Source organism: Chaetodon auriga, chromosome 15 (assembly GCF_051107435.1).
Source record: "Chaetodon auriga isolate fChaAug3 chromosome 15, fChaAug3.hap1, whole genome shotgun sequence".
NCBI lineage: Eukaryota > Metazoa > Chordata > Actinopteri > Chaetodontiformes > Chaetodontidae > Chaetodon > Chaetodon auriga.
Window position 1 is genome coordinate 9,067,151 of NC_135088.1, and position 20,016 is coordinate 9,087,166.

General features: G+C 43.5%; 1 protein-coding gene across 1 annotated transcript; it reads left to right on the forward strand.

The window, feature by feature from the left end:
* Positions 1-103: 103 nt before the first annotated feature.
* On the forward strand, positions 104-16,015 carry rbm27 (RNA binding motif protein 27). The gene is made up of 21 exons (XM_076750529.1): positions 104-285; positions 1,871-1,989; positions 3,230-3,357; positions 3,615-3,694; positions 5,042-5,253; positions 5,721-6,029; positions 6,704-6,931; positions 7,268-7,453; positions 8,198-8,344; positions 8,601-8,754; positions 9,349-9,502; positions 9,687-9,920; positions 10,033-10,164; positions 10,491-10,616; positions 10,793-10,867; positions 10,951-11,133; positions 11,256-11,360; positions 13,100-13,327; positions 13,452-13,535; positions 13,633-13,752; positions 14,863-16,015. The coding sequence occupies exons 1-21, from the start codon at positions 227-229 to the stop codon at positions 14,962-14,964; spliced, it is 3,165 nt and encodes a 1,054-aa protein (XP_076606644.1). The 5' UTR covers positions 104-226; the 3' UTR covers positions 14,965-16,015.
* Positions 16,016-20,016: the final 4,001 nt, after the last annotated feature.

Here is a 20,016-nt window from a genome sequence, read left to right on the forward strand (position 1 = left end):
GGATTAAATGAACCGCAATTGACCATAGATATGTTGTTGTTATAGCGTCCGTCATCAGGCCTGTGTTACGACAACTCAACTTGTGTTGCTATGCCGTAAAACACTTTGTCCGACCTGCCAGAGAAGAGAGACATACGGCCTTAAAGCTTATAAATTTATAGACGATGAAAGTAGGGTTATCAAAACGCACTTTCATTTTATAGACCGTATTATAGTTTTTCTCACGATGATCATAGAGAATGTCGAAGCCTTGAAGTCATGGCTGGCAAAACTCCTGGAGCCAATGTGAGTATTGAATTGAAATGACATTTAGCTTGCATGCTACGTAGCTGCGTTAGCTAGCTAGCCAGTGGGTTAGCCAGGCATCAATGGGGGGGTTGCTAGAATCTAATGGCAAATTCTTGCACGAGTTAGCTTACCACCATTGCCGCTAGCTGCCTTTTCATAGCTAAGAGAGATGATAGGATTGTTCTTTGACTGACTAACGCCAAAGAAATTGCAATTGTGCACGACATAGTACGCTTGATGCACTGTTATTTTAGGGCAGTTAGGCACGCACTTGGCCCGCGATAATGTGACTGTATCACAGCTATGTAGCAAGCCATTAAGTTGCAACAGATAGCCTAACTTGTATGCTGCTGCTTGTGACTAAAATAGTTAATAAGTGTTGAGTCTGTTTGGGCTATGTCCAGCGTTACGTTACTGAGTTATAGACCTGTTATTTAAAGACAAATAAGACTCGTTTGCTCTTTGAGTTGCCACAGTTACACGCACTCTTTTACTCTTTATCCTCTCTCTGGATCACTTTCAAATGGAAATTCATGAAATTACTTTGTTACTTTGTAATTACAAGACGACACAGATGTTGCCAAAGAACATGCATAAAAATACTTTGATGGGTTTGGATATATAACAAAGTGATTACAGAGGGGTTGTCGTGCAGAGGAGGAGATGCTGTTGGACACACAGGCAGAGGATGCAGTAACAGTCACTGTTTGTCTCGACATATTACGGCATGCATCGTGAATGTACTGCCAGAGTGCTGCACTTTCATTGTCTAAAAAGAAGGGAGAACATTGCTTCATATTGAGTTGAACCTTGATGAAGTGGCTTTGTTTCCAAAAGAGATCTCACTGCCATTTTTTGATAGTTTTCAAATTATAACTAGCCATGTTTCAGTAACACTAGTCTCCTTTTTAACAAATCCTTAAGAGAAATTTGCAATGCAATGTTCTTTGCAGTTGCTAATTTGTGATCACAGCGGGTTTGCCTGGTCAGTGTTTTGTCTGTGTTATCAGGTATTCTGACCACATAGGTTTATAAAGTCAAATGAAATTCGTTTTGAGAGTTAATAGTCTTATCCACTATATTAGTCATGTAGTTATAAAGTTAGTTATATATTAGCACGCATTTGTCAACAGTGAGTTTCTGGGGCTTTGTGTGTTTGTAATGTTATTGTAATAACCCCACCACATGCAGGCTGAGAGGAGTTTTTGGGTGATCCATTAACTTTTTTAAAAGGAGAACATGTGGTGGAGATTCTGTTGGATTGAAACTATGGAAGCTGTTTTTTGGAGTTTGTGTAATGTTCTGCCCTGCAAGCATTGCCAGGGCTCTCACTTAGTACTGACATGTTATATTAAATGTGTTGTACTACATGTTTAGGCTTGATATGTTTTTTGCATGCATGGACAGCACACTTCATTGACACACAGTATAAAGCAGTTGGTTTGACTATAAATTTGATTTCAGTTTTGTCCCCCCTGTTCCAGTCATTGAATAAATTGGCAAAAATGAAATTGTTTTTTCCATTATTAAAGTAAGATGCTGAATGGCTGAAATTCTAAAATCCATATATTTTAACCTACAGATGTGATGCTGACCCCTCTGCGTTAGCCAACTATGTGGTGGCTCTTGTGAAGAAGGATAAACCGGAGAAAGAGCTGAAAGCACTTTGTGCAGATCAGCTTGATGTCTTCCTACAAAAAGGTATGAACCCCACACAAAATGTCTGTGTCAGCGTGAGTGAACCACAACATTGACCCAACCTCTGGCTGGTCCAGAAACTAGTGCAGAAGATTTTCCTCCAGCAGATATTTCCATCATTTTGCTAACAAGGGAAAAGCATATCTGTTACTCCCCTCATTCATCCCACAGACAATAGAGACTTTGTGGTTATGTCACAAATCCCCTGGAATTACAGCCAGCGGACATAAGTGAATTGATTATTGACAAATCGGACATGAGGATCAGGTTAGCAGAAGTAATCATATTTAGCTGGACAGACACAATGTGTAGTTTACATTCTGCAAGCAGACATAATGCTAATGCAGCATCAGATTAATGTAGTAATATGGCCAAAATGCACAGAAATTAATGGTGTTTTCTAAAGTTCTTTCCAGACCAGCTTAAGTTATATAATCAGAGATGCAATCAGCTGCACATTCTCACCATCCATCACTTGTGGGTCCCCAGTATAGCCACCAGAGGGTGTGTTAGATCATTTGAAAGTACTTTGACCCCTCTAATGTCCCGAGGCTGCGTTACATGAAGCGTCAACTTGTTCAGCTCGAGTTGAGCCGTGCTCTCTTTCCTTGCATCATTGAAATGATTTAAATGTTTCACTTTACTTTGAATTGTACTGCAGCCAATCAGGGTTGACGTAATGAGATGAATGGGCCTGAGGGATACACAAAGGGCATATCCCAAAAATTGAAATGAATAAAAACTACAGTTCAGTTCTGTGTCTTTGCAACAACACCTTAGATTTAGTTCCTAAACAGCTGCTCAATGAAGTTCAGATTTCCTGCTACCTAAACTGTTCCTGAGGCACACTGCAAGGCTGTGATGGAAGTTAGTGAGTCTGAAGTCTTTGACATAACATACTTAAAGATTACAGTGAAATAAATGGTTCATATTACTTTGAATGCACTTTCAGTTTTTTGTGTATTACATTCTTTCTTTCATGTTGTGTTTATTGTATTACATTTTTCTCCCTGTTTCATCTCTGTGCTGTTTCTGTACTTGCTATTAATTTGGTGTTTATTCGACTTTGATATATTTAGCGCAGCCAGAAGCAGAGCAATATTTAGTGTTGTGTGATTCAGGAGGAATGTCAGTAGACTTCATGCCTGAGGAGCAGTTTGCTCTTTGAGGGAGAACGGGTGAAACTGCACATAACTCAAGTAAAAGATTCAGTCTGTTGACAACATTCACGTTGTCATTGCAGAGACGATGGGATTTGTCGATAAACTTTTTGAATGTCTGACAACAAAGAACTACCTGGGAATTCCTGCTGCCAAGGAAGCTCCTAAAGAGGAGGTGAAAGCACCCACAGTCAAATCTGATGTTGTGGAGGTAAGAAGAGCCAGTGTGTAGATTTGTTGGCCACATTTGATGAATAGTTTGCCGGTGATAATCAGTCTTTAAAGTGCTTTTGTGGATAAGTAGGTAGAGCATAACACAAAAATGGCAACTCTGATGCTGTGTAATTTGATAAATGTCTCATCGTGTGTTATAGGAAAATTCAATTTTCCAGAATCTTGACTCAAACGAGTCTTTTTGTTGTTAAATCTTCTTCAAGTAATGTTTTTTTTTTGTTTGTTTCTCTCAAGCCGGAAACTCCAGAGGAGGAAAGAGAAAACAGGCGGAGGAGAAGTCCTCTGAGGAACCGCTCTGACTTCAATGAATCCAGGTATGTTTCGACTTGGTTTAATGACCAGGCACGAGGCGTGTGCCGATTAGAGCTGTGATCACTATTCGAGCGAAAGAAAAGTTGCTATTTATTTTATACTGTTTTGAAAATCTGCAGCTATGTTGAGATATTGATTCATTGTGTCAGTCATTTTTCAAGCAAAAATATTAAACATTTGCTGGTCCGAGCTTCTTAAGTGTTAGGATTTGCTGCCTCTCTTTGTTATTTGTGATAGTAAATGAAGAGTCTTTGGGTTTTGAACTGTCAGTTGGACAAAAACAATTTGAAGATGTCACTCCGGGCTCTGGCAAACCTTAACTCCAGCCTCACGCTGAAACTTCCAGTGCGCTGGGCCTCGACTTCTCACCGCTGATAGAAACCCATCATTTTGCATTGTCTCGTGGTGCACAGGTCTTAACATTTGCATTTGCCTCGATAGTTTAAACTCCCATGAGTCCTGCTTTTAGCTCGATGAAAGCCCAGGTGTCCAGTAGTGTGTCCCTTGTCTGTAACACACCAAGTCAATAACAGATAGGACAACACAATACCTGTTACACTATAATTCAAAACAACAGCTGAAGTCTTTCATGTGCTTAATACATGCATTAACGACATAATGATACTCATCACTCACTCTGCCTTTATGACAAAAACAATAGTTGTTGCTGATTTAAATAGAAGCCACTAGAACTGATTTGATTTCAGTGTGCATATTCATACATATAGATGAAAATATGATCCCTGTGTCCTTGTTTGATATAGTCATTAAGACCTCATTTGCCTCAGCTGGTTTGAGATTCAGTTCAGCTCGGAGCTGTCGTGGCAGACAGAAATCCTGTTGCCGAGTTGGGGTGAGATGAAGAGCAATTAAATACTGAGAGGTAATATCTGTCTTTGGCTCTTGTTCCAAAGGATTATTTAATGCTTGCAAACAAGAGCCTCCACGTACATCTGGGGAAGACTCACATGAGACTGAAGAGAAATTGGTTAAATTGCAGCTTATACTTCAGTATTTGAATATCGCTCTTTGCTGCAAACAGTTGCATGTTTATCAGCAAGGTCAGATGTTGTTTCTTAACACGCTCTCTTCTGCAAAGCTGCTCTCCTCTGCCCCGCCTTTACATGCTCACAGACCTCACATATATGGGGAGGTGTGTATTTCTCACAGACACATAGAGAGAAGTCTCATACTTCTCCAGGTTTTTATGACATGATACCATCATGGTCACTCTTAGGTTATACTTCATCAGTACCCATAACGACTCTTGAATATGTCTGTCTGACTCTTTAAATTAGGCATCAAGACAAAAATTCAAATATCTTCCCTCTAACTCGTCGACCACACAGGAGCCGTGATGACAGGAGGCGTGATGAGCGCAAGCGCCGCGACTTCGATCGGCACGGGAAAAGCGGCAGCGACTCCCACCGCGAGCGGGAGCGCCACGAGCGTCGCAGGGGCAGCCCCCGCGGGAGGAGCTACAGCCGCAGCCGGAGCCGCAGCCGGAGCAGGAGCGGCAGCCGAGGAAAGAGCAGGGACAGGGAGCACAGAGGAGGCAGAGGTGAGAAAGTTCCCCCACAACCAGTAACAACAGCACAGGGGACCAGACCCAGGAGTGCACAAGTTCCTGAAGTGCCTGTCAGCACAGTCGAACGGCGCATGGGTGATGCAGACGCGCTGCCGGAGACATCCTGGGTGTGGTTAAGATAGTTGAGACGAGACCGAACGGAGTTCTGGATGTAGCCGATTGTGTTATTTTCTGTGGGATTGTTGGTCAGTGTTGCTGGGAGTTGTTCTCGATAAGGAACAATGTGGACAGCTTTGCAGTCATATCAGTGGAGACTCAACAGCAGGGGCGGGAACTGGCCTTATTACCCACAAGGTTGTTCTACGTCTCCAGGTGTTTGGCACAAAGAGAGAAGTCACTGCTTTTTTCCAAAAACCTTACAGGGTTTCAGTTTCGGCCAATGCTCTGCTGTGAAACTTCTGTTTTGTTGAAATGTCTCTGTTTCTGCTCATCCTTAACAGACTTCAAGTCAAAGTTCGAGCTGGAAAGGAAGGACACGGACTGCTACAACACCTCCACCACATCCAGCTCCCAGCAGCAGCACCCGCCGCCTCTCCTGCCCACACCTCCGCACCCCTTTTCCTCCTCTTCCTCGTCGTCCGCTGGAGTCCCGGGAGCTGGGGGCGTTCCCATAGCAACACCGGCTCACCTGCCCGATAGCACTACAGACAGCTGGTCCGGCTACTATGGCACCCAGAGGCAAGATGGTGTCGGCAAGCCATTCAGCAACAAAGGCGGTTCGCTCAAACAGCGATGCAGGGATTATGATGGTAGGAATGAAGTGAAGAAAAAATTTCTCTTTTCATTTAATTCCTGCTTTCTATCATTACTGCTTTTTTTTGCTGAACTGCTCCTTCCTGCATCTCAGATCCTGTTGATGCTCAGCCTGTTTTCCCAGTATGTGACGTGGTCATCGAAAAGTTTGTTCTGGCGATGGTGTAAACTGTGCCATTAGCTTCCCGCGAGGTCTATTGATTGCCTTGTTTAGTCTCATCACTAATGGCCACTGTTTAGTTCTCCCTCCCTCCTCCAGAGGCACAAGACGGTTTAAAATTACCCGCTGTCCCTGCGGCACACTGCTATCTGTCACAGTGCTCAAGCACAGCCCCTGGGGACTCGGTTCCTTAATGAGACTGTGGGGTAAATACATGCACTGCAGGTCTAAGCTGCTTTTAACTACGACAGCCTTTCATCTTGTTTATTTAGTCTCATTTGTTCTTACTTTCCTTCATACTTTTGTGAATGAATCCAACTTGTAGGGGCTGAAAACTCCTGAGAAGGATTACAGAGGGTTACAAGTAGATACTCAAGTGTATCTGAGGAGAAAGTACTGTGAAATATTGTAGTTCTCACTTTTGTTTATGTGGTTCTAAACTTCAAAAATAATTACTTGTACATACTTGAAAAGGCTAAATTTTGACATCTGTTTCTTTCCCTCACACAGAAAAGGGATTTTGCGTCCGTGGCGACCTTTGTCCATTCGACCACGGCAACGACCCTCTCATCGTTGATGATGTCAATCTGCCGAGCATGATTCCGTTCCCGCCCCCGCCTGTTATGCCCCCGGCCGGCCTGCCCATGCCCCCAATCACTGAGCCACCCCCTCCCCTAAGGATGCCTTCGATGCCACCCTATGGCCAGCCGCCACCACCGGGCGTCTTCCCCATGACTGGTGAGTTGTACCGCCTCACTGGTGGATAGAAACTGCTTATGTTGTGCCATTTGATGAGAGCAGTGACTTTGTTTTTTTCCTCCTCCTAAACACTTGTTTGCACAGAGCAGCATAATTTTTGACCTCTTGATTGTGACTGTTTTTTGTAGCTTTTATATTTTGGAGCTAAATACTTGAGTTTCTGCACTGCAGTTTAATTGTGGCTTATTCCTCCTATAGCTTTGATTACACTGATTCTTGAAATTATGTTCTTACTATATTTTTTTTCTGATTTGCACTGAACAGAACTGTTGTTTCTCACTCTCGTGACATTAGCTTCACTTGTGTCTCCCTTAGGACCCCCACTGATAGCAACCAGTGGGATTGATACCCCCAACCACCAATCGGCAATCACTTCTTCTCCTCCCATTGGACCGCCTGGTGTGGGGCTGCCGCCTACTCTTCCTCCTCCTCCTCCTCCTCCACCTCCTCCCTCCTCATCCTCATCTGTGTCTCTTCGTCCCCAATATGTCCAGTCTGAATGTAAGCAGACTTTTCCTGTTCACACTGGGAGTGTGTGTTTGCAGGAGACATTTGCTATGGCTCCTGCTCAATTTCAATTTCTTTAATTATTTTAATTAATTAGAGTAGATGGGACTTTATAAAGTTGAGCAACAATGACAAAGCAAGCGTTCAGTTTATGTCATTTTAAGTTGGTTTGCGTGTGATGTTGTAGTGTAGGCAGTGTGTGTATTTCTTCTGCCTGCAATAGCAGCTGTTGACCAGACGGTGGCACTGTTTATTCACCTAAGAGACAAAAGTTGCTGAGCAATTAACATTAGCTCTGCCACAAGTTGTTGTGTTTGAGTGCTTTTCCCATAATTCAGGTCATGAATAATTAGACAGTTATTCAGAAAAGCTGAGGCTTAGTTCAAATGGAGTGGGTCTATTTTTAGTTTGTTACAAGCTCAGGTTTTTGACCTTAGTTCAACTCAGACAGACAAAATCTCAACACTCAGGAAAAATCCCATTTTGTTACAATAAACTGTGTTTCAGGATAATCATTATCATCGTACGGTGTTTCGTCTTGTTTAGAATCTTTTGATGACATTTTTTACTATTAGTATAATTGTACTGTAATGTATTTTCTTCATTTGTGCATTTGTTTGTTTTTCAATATTACCTTTTTATTTTAATTACTGCTAACCTTGAATGTCACAGGCTGCTGTCAGATGTTTTTTATTCCCTCTAAGCATGTGTGTGTATGTGTTCCATTTTACACAATAGATAACTATGATCCAGAGGGCTATAACCCAGAATCCCCAGGCCTGACTGCTGCAGGTCGTAACCCGTACCGTCAGTTCATTCCTCGGGTGCAGAGCCAGCGATCCAACCTCATCGGCCTCACCTCCAGCGAAGGACAAGGCTCCAGAGGTAGCAGCTGTAGGCCTTCTGAACACTCTTTTGCAAACTATTGGTGGGCAGTGGGCACTGTTGGGTTGATGTGATTTGATTGGAAAAGTGTGGATGCTCGTGTAAATAAAAGGAGACTTGATGTTCTTTCTGTAAACCCTAATTTCAAATGAATTGGAAGCAGAATCCAAACATAAAAGTAAATGTTCTGTATGTTGTGGTGGATACAGCGACATGCAAAAGCTTATTATTGTTTGTTTGTGTGTTCGTCTTCCAGCTGCCAACATAGTGATCCAGACCGAGCCTGCCACTGCAGCTAGCACTCCTGGAAGTAACGTCTCCCGTTTCAACACAGATCAGGACAGCAGGAAGAGAACTATGGGGCCCAGCACAGCTGAGGGGCCCACAGCTAAAAAACCCTGGATTGAGAAGTAAGGACTTGAATACGTGCACATTTGAAAAATTGTTTTTTTTTCCATACAGAAGCATGATTATTTCATTTGAAACTGAGCTTTGAGCTTTGAAATTTGCACTACTGCAGCTGAGACCTCAGTGACCAGAGACACTTTATACCTCCACTGAACGGGTTCTTCTCTTGTGAAGACATTTGAAGAAACTAGCTGGCCAGTTGAAATTTGATCAAACAAACTGATGCTAAGGGAGCCTCGTTTCAAGCCAAAGTGACTCATAAGTCGGGAGCCTATCCTTTGTGTGCACCTGCTTCCCACAGCTGAGATTAAGATCCTCATGACAGGCCTGCTTCCATTGCATAGGCTCTACTTGTAATCCATCTTGGGTGTCAAACAGGTTGACATGTGGTCAACTGTTATGGCTTGTAGGAACTTCAGTATGAAGGCAGAAACTCGAACCTCGGGTCATCGGTCTGGGTTCCATTTCACTGCCTCTCATTGTTAGTGATCCTGTCCAAAATGTTGATTAGCGTGTCTGCTTTTTCCATCAGTTTTTCTTTAAAGCAAATGCTGTGGCAAATGTCAATATCGCACTCCTTCTTCTCCTCCTTTTAGGCCAAGCTTTAACAACCAACATAAGAGCGGTTTTCCCAAGAGGTATCACTATGTGAACACCAAGCTGGAGGTGCGCAAGATCCCACGTGAGCTCAACAACATCACCAAGCTCAACGAGCACTTCAGCAAGTTCGGAACCATCGTCAACATCCAGGTAAACCGGGGCAGCACCGTTTGGTGCCGTGCATTAACGAAACCTGCAAAGGGCTTCAGTTTTCATCGTTGAAGGGATCGTTTTGATAAATGCTGAGATTTGGATTAGATTTAGCCAAAAGCCTTCACGCTCCCAACATAACTGTTTCATCATACACACATACCTGACCCGAACACTTCTCCAGGTTGTGTTCGGCGGAGACCCAGAGGCGGCGTTGATCCAGTACACAAAGAATGAAGAGGCCAGACGGGCCATATCCAGCATCGAGGCGGTCCTCAACAACCGCTTCATTCGTGTTTATTGGCACCGCGAGCCCGGCACCAATGCCACAGGGCTCCAGCAGCAGGAGCAGAGCTCAGGGAGCCAGGCAGCTGGGTCAGTGCCCAGCCAGGGGCCACAGCACAGCAATGTACATAAGGTCAGTATAAATAGGTGACACGTATAGAAGCACTTCATCTTTTCATCTCTAAGCCTCACCGTGTTTCTGAGACTCTGCATCAGGTTTACTTTTTACTCCCTTTTTTCTGCAGGGGATCAAGCAGCACAATCCAGCCGCCTACGTGCTGAACAAGACTGTACCCAAGCATCGCCTGCCACCAGTGGCTGGGATCACAGCTACAACCAAGGCAGACGGCCTGAACCCAAACGCAGACACTGTCACTGTACGTTTTAGTCTCTATGCATGTGTGTCAGTGTGTTGTTGTATCTCTGTGAAAAGCTAACTAAGTTGACCAGACCACACAGCTCTGCAAGGCTGCACTCAAGCACATTGGTGCATTGCGCTAAATGCTAATGTCAGCGTGCTAACATGTTTACAGTAACAATGCCAACATGCTGACAAGTGACACATGCTGGGACACACCACCATGCACACCATTGCATGTCAATCCATCCAATTTTTGGACGATTGGTTTGTTAGCAAAGCGTTCTTGTGTCTATGGCAGCTGCCTACAAGCTCTATCTGATTAAATGTGTCGCTCTCTCTTAGGTGGCGCCTGCACTGACAAACACCCAGAAGGGACCCTACTCTTCACCAGCCCTCAAGTCCTCCTCAAAGAGCCTTGGGAAAACAGGAAAAGCACTAGAAGCACAGGAAGTCCTCAAGAAGAAACAGGCATGTCGTTGAATTTTTTAATACGTATTTTGACTGGTACCAGAATAGCAGAGCTGGGATTAGTCATTTGTTTCTCTCAGGGGCTGCTGTTGAGAAGTGAAATGTCCACCAACAGCAAAAAGTGTTATTTCCCCCTCAGTGAATTTATTTTATGTATTTCCTTTTTTTTCATTCAGGAGGCATTAAAGCTCCAGCAGGACATGAGAAAGAAGAAGCAAGAGATGTTGAAGACACAGATTGAGTGTCAGAAGGTAAGACCGGCCTCAGCCCCCTTTACCCTCTCTGTTCCTGTCTTTTACATCTTCTCGCTCACTGCTTGTCCTTCTTCTTCCAGGCCTTGATAAACCGCCTGGAGAAGAACCGAGGGATGAAACCCGAGGAGAGGGCCAACATCATGAAGACCCTGAAGGAGCTGACGGAGAAGATCGCGCAGCTGCAGAACGAAATGAACCCGAACGCTGCCTCCCAGGTGCCCAGCGCCAAACCCAACAACAACCAGCCCAAGACCAAGATTGATGTAAGTTTGGGCCCCGAGTGGCCCGGAGTGCTTCCTTCCATTTGCACCAGAGATACTGTTACCATGTAAGCTGTGGGTAGATTTTAACACTCAACATACATTTTTACGTGATATGGGACCAGACCCAGAAGGAACTGCTGGACGCCGAGCTGGACTTTCACAAAAAGATGAGCTCTGGAGAGGATACGACAGACCTCAAGAGGAAACTGGGACAGCTACAAGTGGAGGTGACACACACGCACACACAAACGCACACAGTACATCACCACATAACCAATGATCGGAGAAGATTGCTAGCACCGCCACAAAGAGGTCGACGCGTACACACATCGATGCTTTTCTTCAGAGCTGAATTTGAGGATGTGATACCAAGAAAGGCCTGAGAGGAAGTCAGCTGATAAGACAGTACTCACAAACAGTATTCAAGCCCTGTGTAAATGGCTAGCAATGAATTAATAAAGCGACGCTTTGATCTCCAGGGAGGAATAAATAATACAAATAAAATCCTCAGTTTTAAGTTATTTGGGAACAAGTGTGTACAAGAAGTCTTACTCAATTTTTTGGATTATTGTAGTTTTAACTGAAGAAAATGTGTGTTATTGCATTAAGCACTGATGCTAACTGGCATGTCAATGGACTTGACAATCTTATAATTTATGAAAACCCATTGACACTAATGGAAATTGAGTTATAGATTCACTGGGAGTGAATGGGAGCGTTAAAACACTTGTGTATTAGACTTTAATGTGTTACGGTATGTGATTCATAAGCTTTATGGTCTGAGCAAGCTAGCTGCTGGGTGCTAATCAGAGTCACACAGTTGGATAGAAATCAAGTTGCAAGTGTGGGAAATCCCCAGATGTGTTGTTTTGCACACTCATTATGAAATGTGCAGAAATTTAGGTGCGTGCAAATAGAGTTTGACCCAAATTTTGAGGCATGTGGATGCTAACCAGCTTATCGTCTTATTGTTTCTGTCACGATTAAGTTGATCACTGAATAAGTACATGAATCTGTGAGTCTGTTTGCTGAGGCTGCTCATCAGAAAACGAAATGAAATGTTTTATTTTCCTTGAAAAGAAAAGTTCCAAGCTGCATCCAAGGCTGTCAGTCAGCTCAGGCTTGGCCCACACCTCCTCTCCGCTGTAAACTTACAGCGCGGACGAGGTCGGCTGTGTCACAAGATCAGCCGAACAGGAACATAGCTTTTGTTAGCAACACCCTCCCTGGCATGTTTTTTCCTCTCTACCCCTGTGGGTCCTAAATTAGCTAGTTGTTAAAAATGCATATCCCCCACCCCCCCACCCACCCATCCATCCAAACCCAACCCTCCTTCTGCACATTAAACTGCAGCCACTTAAGCAAGCCCAGAGGAACAGCCGCTAACGAAGCCAAATCAGACACGGGTACTACGCTGATGGAGCCACGTCTCATTAAAGTTTGAGCCGCTGGTCCTTGTAAGAAAATCGCGGGATGACAATTAGAGGGAGAAGTGAGGGAGGGACGAATGGCGGAGAGAGTGGTTGTGAGGTTGTGGAGTGGTTAGAGAGTGAGGAGATGTCACTTTAAAAATGGAGGAGTGACAGCTAATGGTAAAAGACAGAGTGACGGAGGAGGAGGTCTTTACTGAGTCGAGCATGTAGATGTAGGTGTTTAAGCTCTGAGGATAGGGAGTGCATGTCGTAATATTATACCTGTTATCTGCTGTATAAATTAAGATTTGATCATTTTGTTTAGCTTTTTTTCTTCTTAGACACGATAAATGAACACACTGTAGTTTCCTGACACGTTTGTCTTCACACTGAAAAGCACGACAGCGCGGCATCAAGGCGCAATCTGTTTTCCACATCTGTTCATGATGATTTTTTTAACACAGCCAGGTGGCGCCTCCGTATTCATGAAAAAAAAAGCAACCAGCCAGTCAGTCGTTTTCTAACATTAAACGTCCTGATCTGTCCTCCTCTAGGCCACTCGTTTGGGTCTGATCCGGCCTCCGACGGGTCGAGGTCGGGGCCGAGGGAAGATGGCGCTGGAGCCTGGTTTGATGCCCGTGGGCCGGGGCCGGGGCCGAAGCCGCGAGATGATGGCTCGTGGCGGGCCCGTGAACCGCATGGTGGTCGACCACAGACCCCGAGCCCTGGCTATTCTGGGAGTCACTCAGGAGGAGAAGGAAGAGCTAATGCCGCACTTTGTGGTGAGGACTTGTACTTTTTTTAATTTAGTTGAAGAAGATTAAATATTAAAGAGGATTTAGACTGAATTTGAACTTTATTATAGAACATTTATACTGAAATTGATCTTTTTCTTTTTAATTTTAGAAATTTGGTGAGATCGAGGATGTCCGCGACCAAGACGCCACCAGTGTCGTCATGACCTTTAAGACACGAAGTGAAGCAGAGAATGTAGGTCACATGACTCTGAATCAGTCAGACCTGTTCTGTGATTTTTAACTGTACTAAATTGGTGAAAGCTGTCGGTATAACTTTTTTTGTTTTGTAGGCAGCTAACCAGGGAGCTAAGTTTAAAGGTCGTGTGCTGCAGATTTCCTGGTACAAGCCCAAGACGCCCTCTGTCACAACAGAGCCAGAGGAGGAAGAGTCTAAAGATGAGGACAATACGGTACGACACATCACACAGACGCCGAATCTGCTTCACGTGTTTGCGTTAGTAACATAAAGCCAACCAGAAACCAGGAGAGTAAGTCCAACTTAAAACCCTGAGTGGGGAAACTTTCCGAAGTTTTAGTTATATTCACAGATTTCACTTGTACATTTCTTTCCAGTGCCTCCTAAATTTTTCACTGCAGCTCCCAACAGAGAATCAGGGCACGCCTCTCAGTACTAAGAGCATCGGAGCCCTTTGAGTAAAACTGCATTACTGTCAGGTGAAATCCTCATACTGTATTTTCCCATTTTTGAGGTTTGCAGTCTTCCTTGTGTGCGAGTAACTTTTATGGCTTTAGGTTGCCTAAATATGTCACTTCAATACATATTTTGAAAGTATGCATTGCCTCCATTGCTGGGAAACTCACAAAAAAATGCAAAAGTCCCTCCTTTATAATATACAGCTGTACAATCTAATGCAATTCAGTACGACGACACTGCTATAAATACTTCTTTTGTGATCTTTTGTGTTCCATTTTAGTTTACTCCCATTTACATGAGGGAGACTCAATATTAGAAACAGTTGGAAGGACGGTTTGTGTCACATGTAAATACAAACACACATTTTCTAATGTGAACTCTACACAGTGTGTGGAGTTGCCCTTTCACACACATGCAGCACACAGCTTGAAATGGTCCGTGTCAGACTCCAGTTCTCGCTTACTGGAAATACTGCGTGTATCTGGATGCATCTGCAGTAACAACCGAAGAATGGAAAGCAATATACAGGCGAGCAGAAAAGAGTACGCAGCGGCTACGCCATCAACACGCCCACTCGCTCACTGTGAATTCTCCGGACAGCGAGTGCTCGATCGGACATTACGAGCACTTTGTATTTGGGAGCTGGCAGGGTAAAGTCTGGTTGGTGCAAACTAACAGCGCTGCACAGCCACATACTGGTATGTTTGAGTTACTACACAACCAGCTGATAATTACCTGGTCTGTCACACGTGGAAGCTGTGCCTAGAGAGCAAACATGTGGCACAGTGGAAAGAGCCGACACATCATCTCATCAGTGTGAGCGTTCAAAGCTTAACAGCAGATTCGTTTCCTTTCATTTAAACAGAAGGAAGCTAGCTCTTATTTGCCCGGTGAGGAGGAAGAAGAGGAGGAGGAAGAGGACGACGACGAAGATGACGAGTACGAGAGCCGATCTTGGAGGCGGTGAAGGCGCTGTGACTCTGCTCTCCGGCAGAATCGGTCGTTCTGTTCTTTCCCCGCGCGCAGACAAAACCGACAGAACTCACATTTTTTTTTCCTTTCCAGTATTTTCAAAACGAAGTAATTTTAGACGACGATTAATCAAAATTTAAAAAAAAAAACAAAAAAAAAAACACGCCTTTACTTTCTCGTACGTGAAAAGAAGTTTAGAGGGCCGATAAATTTTTTTGTATCCCTCGACTGAACAATTATTTAAAACATCTCACTTTTGCTGAGAAAGATAAATGTTAAGTTGTTCTTATAGATAGAAAACCCTATGTAAGTTTCAGTGTGCTTACCAGATGATAAATATCAGTAATGCACAACATTTGTGTCTACTGTGAATAGGTATTTTTATACATACTGTATTTAAGCTCTTTTCTCACCAGTTTTTTGAAAAATCTTGTCCTCAGTTCAGGGACAGCCATTCCTTCACCGGTAGAACGTTCTCTGTTGCTACCAGAGAGATATTTATTTATTTTTCCACTGCATAGATGCACTGTGCAGTACCTATATTGGCACAGTATGGTGTGGTTTTCAGTTTCACTCTGCTCACAGTTTGTTTTGGTATGGATTCGCCCAAAACGTGAAAGGATCCAAATACTTTTGACAGTGGCTCTCTGTCCTGGCAAGAATACGTGCTACTATGTGCATGTTGTGTTCCCAAATAAACAGAGCCGCCCTTGCCCAGCGCCCAAAGGTGCTGCTGCTGTACCATGACCATATTAGAGCCAGTGCAGGTACAGAAAGATACCAGTGCAATAGAAAAATCCAAACTATGTTTACAAATGGCCGTGTCCAAGCACGTCAGATACAGTCTTGTAGTAAATATTCAAATATTCCCCGCTTGTATTTTTTTTTTGTTGCTCTCCAAATGTCCGGTGCCACTCTGTGTAAATATAAACACCCACGCGGGTGTTCTACATTTTCTAAGAGTGTGTAACATTTTTCCACTTGTTTAATTCTGTCTCCTGGTTGTCCAAAGGACCAGACAGGACAGGGATCAGATCACCCATTTCAACAAAAAAAAAAAAAAAAAAAAATGTGAGATCCATAGACAGGTGTTTGAATGTAATACTGAACAGTTGATTTTAATATATATGATTTCTTTGCCTTACACAATCAGCGGATGGCTGAATTTTTACAAGATTTGTGATTTACTTTTGTAAATTTTGTAAATGCTTGAAAGAGAAATTACTGTTGTATTTTTTTTTTTTCCGTTTCTTTTTGTCATTTTAAATGAATGACATGGTTGTGTCAGGTAGAAAAGGTCAAGCAAGAGTGCTTAGCATCTCTGCTTATTCATAAGAATTTTGCGTTTGTGTTCAACCAGTCCATGTTGTTATTTCACTAAAGTTGTCATCTAAGTAGCACATTTCTTTTAAAGAGCTGCTCTGAGCTGTGGAAACACTCTGTAGGAAGGCATTGGGAGGCACGCACCTCACGTTATTTGTGCATTAATGCAGCTTCGCCTGCATCTTGAGTATTGTCAGTGCTCTAAATCTCAGTGTGCACCTTTCATGACAAAATCTGAACTTGTGTTTTGCCTTCATTACGTATACTGTATTTGAGAATCCTCAGGGTGGGAGGGAAGGAATCCATTGAAGTTCATATAGGAACGTGCTTGATGCGAGGAAACACACTTATGACAGTTTTTTTTACTTTCGATGCTTCATTTGAAACATGTTTACATGCAGCCTGATGAACTGTTGTTTGCTCTATGCTTATTGGAAACCAACTAAGCTGATCATATCCAGTAACATAACCAGTCAGATGGAAGCACCGAAAGAAAGGAAACATTAATTTATTAGTTAGCTGCAGCAGTCTCACTACTTTACACAAGCACGGACGCAGAAATCTGCATGTCGAAGTCAGTAACAGAGAACATTTTCACAGACGTTGTTGTCTCCTCTGTCCTCTTGACGTTCACTGACGCCTCATGTAAAAGAACTGTTTGAAACACACTGCGTGATTTCCTCCCACCTGCGGTGTCAGTAGCGCTCTTGTTTGGATTGCATATCTCACTGATGACTCAGACGCCTCCTGCCAGTGACCTCACGTCCCACTAAAACCTTTGAGTTCATGTTTTTGTGTGTGTTTCTTTGCCATCACTGTGTCAGTCAGAATGAGGTTCAGGTGTGCGACGGGCGGCCGAAGGGTTCGCCTTCGGCACTCAGTACTTTAATACGAACTGCTCGTGTGATTTTGTTTTCTATATGAGGTCACTGGTGGTTTAAAAAGACGAGCCTTTACTGGCAGGGTTCTTGCTCGTGTAAGTGAGGATTCAGGGAAGGTCTCTCACCCACTTTTTGTACTATCTTCTGTATGCTACTATCACACAACGGTGTACAAAAATGTAAAATGTTTATTGGATAATAGTTTTGGATTTATTACTGTTTATATTTGCAGGATGTGGATGTATTTTCTTCATGTATTTTGTTTGTAAAAAATGGATTTCTAATTTACTAGCATGTTTGCTTTTGCCAATAAAGATGGAGGAATGGGGGAGCTTGTAAGACGATAAAAAAAAAGAAGAAAAGAAAAAAAAACAATTTGAATTGGAGGTCGGAGAGAGAGAGAGAGAAAAAAAGAAACACTTTGAGTTAAAGAAAGAGAATTGACCAAAAAAGAAGTCAACATTGGCGAGGGGAAAAAAATGCAAGCAAAAGCATTCCAGAAAATATTACCTTCAACTCTGTGTGGTCTCCTTCATTTTGCATGTTATCTGATAGAAATGTGTGTGGTACTTTAAAAGTAGTTACTCCCTTGGACCTCTTTGCCGATTCTCAACACTGAATCACAGAAAATAATATCAAAGTGAAAACTCTATAAAGTACATTTTAAACACTACATTGCACAAGCAGCAACATCCCTTTACCATAAATCACCACTGGTGCAGCCAGATGTAGTAAGTTGACAATTTCTGATTCAGTGTGTAATCAAGTGATTTAAGGTAAACACATCAACCTGTTCATCAGCTTGCTGACATGAAATGATAACACGTGACCTACTGTAGGCAGAAGCCTCCATATCTGAGACAAGGTGCTCTAATCTACAGAAATCAGCCAGTGCACTGATTTAGAAAGGCAGCTTGTGGTGACCTGAGAAGCGTTATCTTGATGTGTTTTGGTGATTTCTTGCCAGCCAATCAGAAACGTGGCCATGGAAAAGTAGACATGTACCACAATCAATCCAATCAATGTTGCTATGAGTTCATTGCTGCTAGTGTTTACGTAGGTTTTAGAATCATTATAATTACATGTGGGCTTTGGGGCACAAATATGAGCCTATGATAGTGAACATAATTCAGCACCTAGCACTGTGTCTGTCTAATGAAGGAGAATAAGGCCGTCATTGCGCTCACAGACGCTCACATTGACACCCGTGCCCCCAAACAAATCCCACCACATCACAGGAAAAGACCTCTGACGCTCAGTTTAATTACAGCGCCCAGCGACTGCGACATATTCAAATACCGCTGAATAATGCATGAGCGCTTCTTACTTAAGGAAGTCAAGTGAAAACACTCAGAGTCGGTTTGGTTTAATGCAAGGACTTTGGGCTCTCCCCGGGGGAAGGGATTTCAGAACGGGGCCTGCGCGGCGCGCCGCTCCGGGCTGATCCCGTGGCGCGCTGGTGACTGGGAGGTGAGGGAACAAGAACTGGGGGAATTGGGCCCCATTAAAATTTGATATGGGTATGAATAAAAATGAAATAACGAAATAATAGAAATAATTTGACAAAAATAAGAATGATGATAAAACTTTTTTTTTTTATTTTTGTGAATTATGAGAATTGATTTTGTGGATGGGACAAACTTTGGGTTTTTTCACTATTTGCAGAGGTGATCAAACAATCAAATTCTCACTGTCATGATAAATACATGCTTTTTTGTCGATGTTAAAGGGAAAACTGGCACTTATTTTCAGCTATGATTGGTGGAAAAACAGAAAGATGCTGCTGAGATGGCTCCTCACGGCGGGTAAAGGAATGACTGGTGTGCCGGCAGTCAGGTCATCCGGCGGAGTGAACGCAGGCCAGATGGGGCGCTTTGAAAGGAGAAAAGCCGCTGTCACATTTGGCCACGAGTACGACAAAGCTCTCCATAAAACGTGTCAGATGCAATCTTCAGAATATGAAAAGCACAGAGGCGACAGAGCTGTAAACAATGAGCTCTGAATTATGAATGGCCCCAGCCATATAACAGCTATTAAGGTGAGAGGGGAAGGGCGATGTGAGGGTGAGAAAAGGGACCTCAGGCTTTATTCAGACTGACTTCTTATGAATCCAGTGGGATCCAGAGACGCAGCTTCTCAGATGTGGGCTTTTTTTCCCTGTCGGACTGACATTTTATCAATGCTATATGACTACATTTTTTATACACACTCCTCAGAAAAAAAGGTCAATCATTCAGTCCGTGACAAAAAGTTCTGAACCAAGCTTAAAGTAAAAGTAAAATAAAGGTATCTTCTTCTGTCTCTGTTGGGTAATATGAATGCAAAAATGCACAAATCCGTGTTAATCTGTGTTGTCTCTTCTTGTGCAGGTAGCCAGCCTGCATGCAGCTCTTAAAGTTTGGCTCCCCGGCCTGCAACAGGTTTTGCACGGTGAGAAAAAGACCTTGGCTGTTTTAATCTGTGTAATGAATGAGGACATGCCAACGTGGTAATGGATGCCTGCCACCGCGCATGCTAAATTATTCAGAGTCTGGGGAACCAGAGAGGAGGCCGGCGGGATCGGATGGACCCGCGGTGTCATCAGCGCACCTCTGCCCGCCTGGCTCCTCTTTCGGCCCGTCCAGCCCCCGGCTCCGTGACTTTAAACCAGGTGGCCACATGAGAAGTCTGGAAGGGGGGCCCGAGGATTGGTCGTTCACAGAGAGAGACCGAGGCCCTCGGGTCAGCAACCCGCAGGCCTTAGATACTATTTGAAGCATGCAGTACCAAAACTGTTGTACAATTACTCTGTCCATCCATCCATCCATCCATCCATCCATCGGTACTAGTACTAAACTGAGCGG

What these genes read in the sequence shown, in the direction of transcription:
- rbm27 (XM_076750529.1), top strand. Translation starts at nt 227, where the DNA reads ATGATCATAGAGAATGTCGAAGCCTTGAAGTCATGGCTGGCAAAACTC. An exon ending in GGAGCACAGAGGAGGCAGAG is followed by an intron (nt 5,254 to 5,720) that starts GTGAGAAAGTTC and finishes CATCCTTAACAG; the next exon opens with ACTTCAAGTCAAAGTTCGAG. An exon ending in GGGCGTCTTCCCCATGACTG is followed by an intron (nt 6,932 to 7,267) that starts GTGAGTTGTACC and finishes TGTCTCCCTTAG; the next exon opens with GACCCCCACTGATAGCAACC.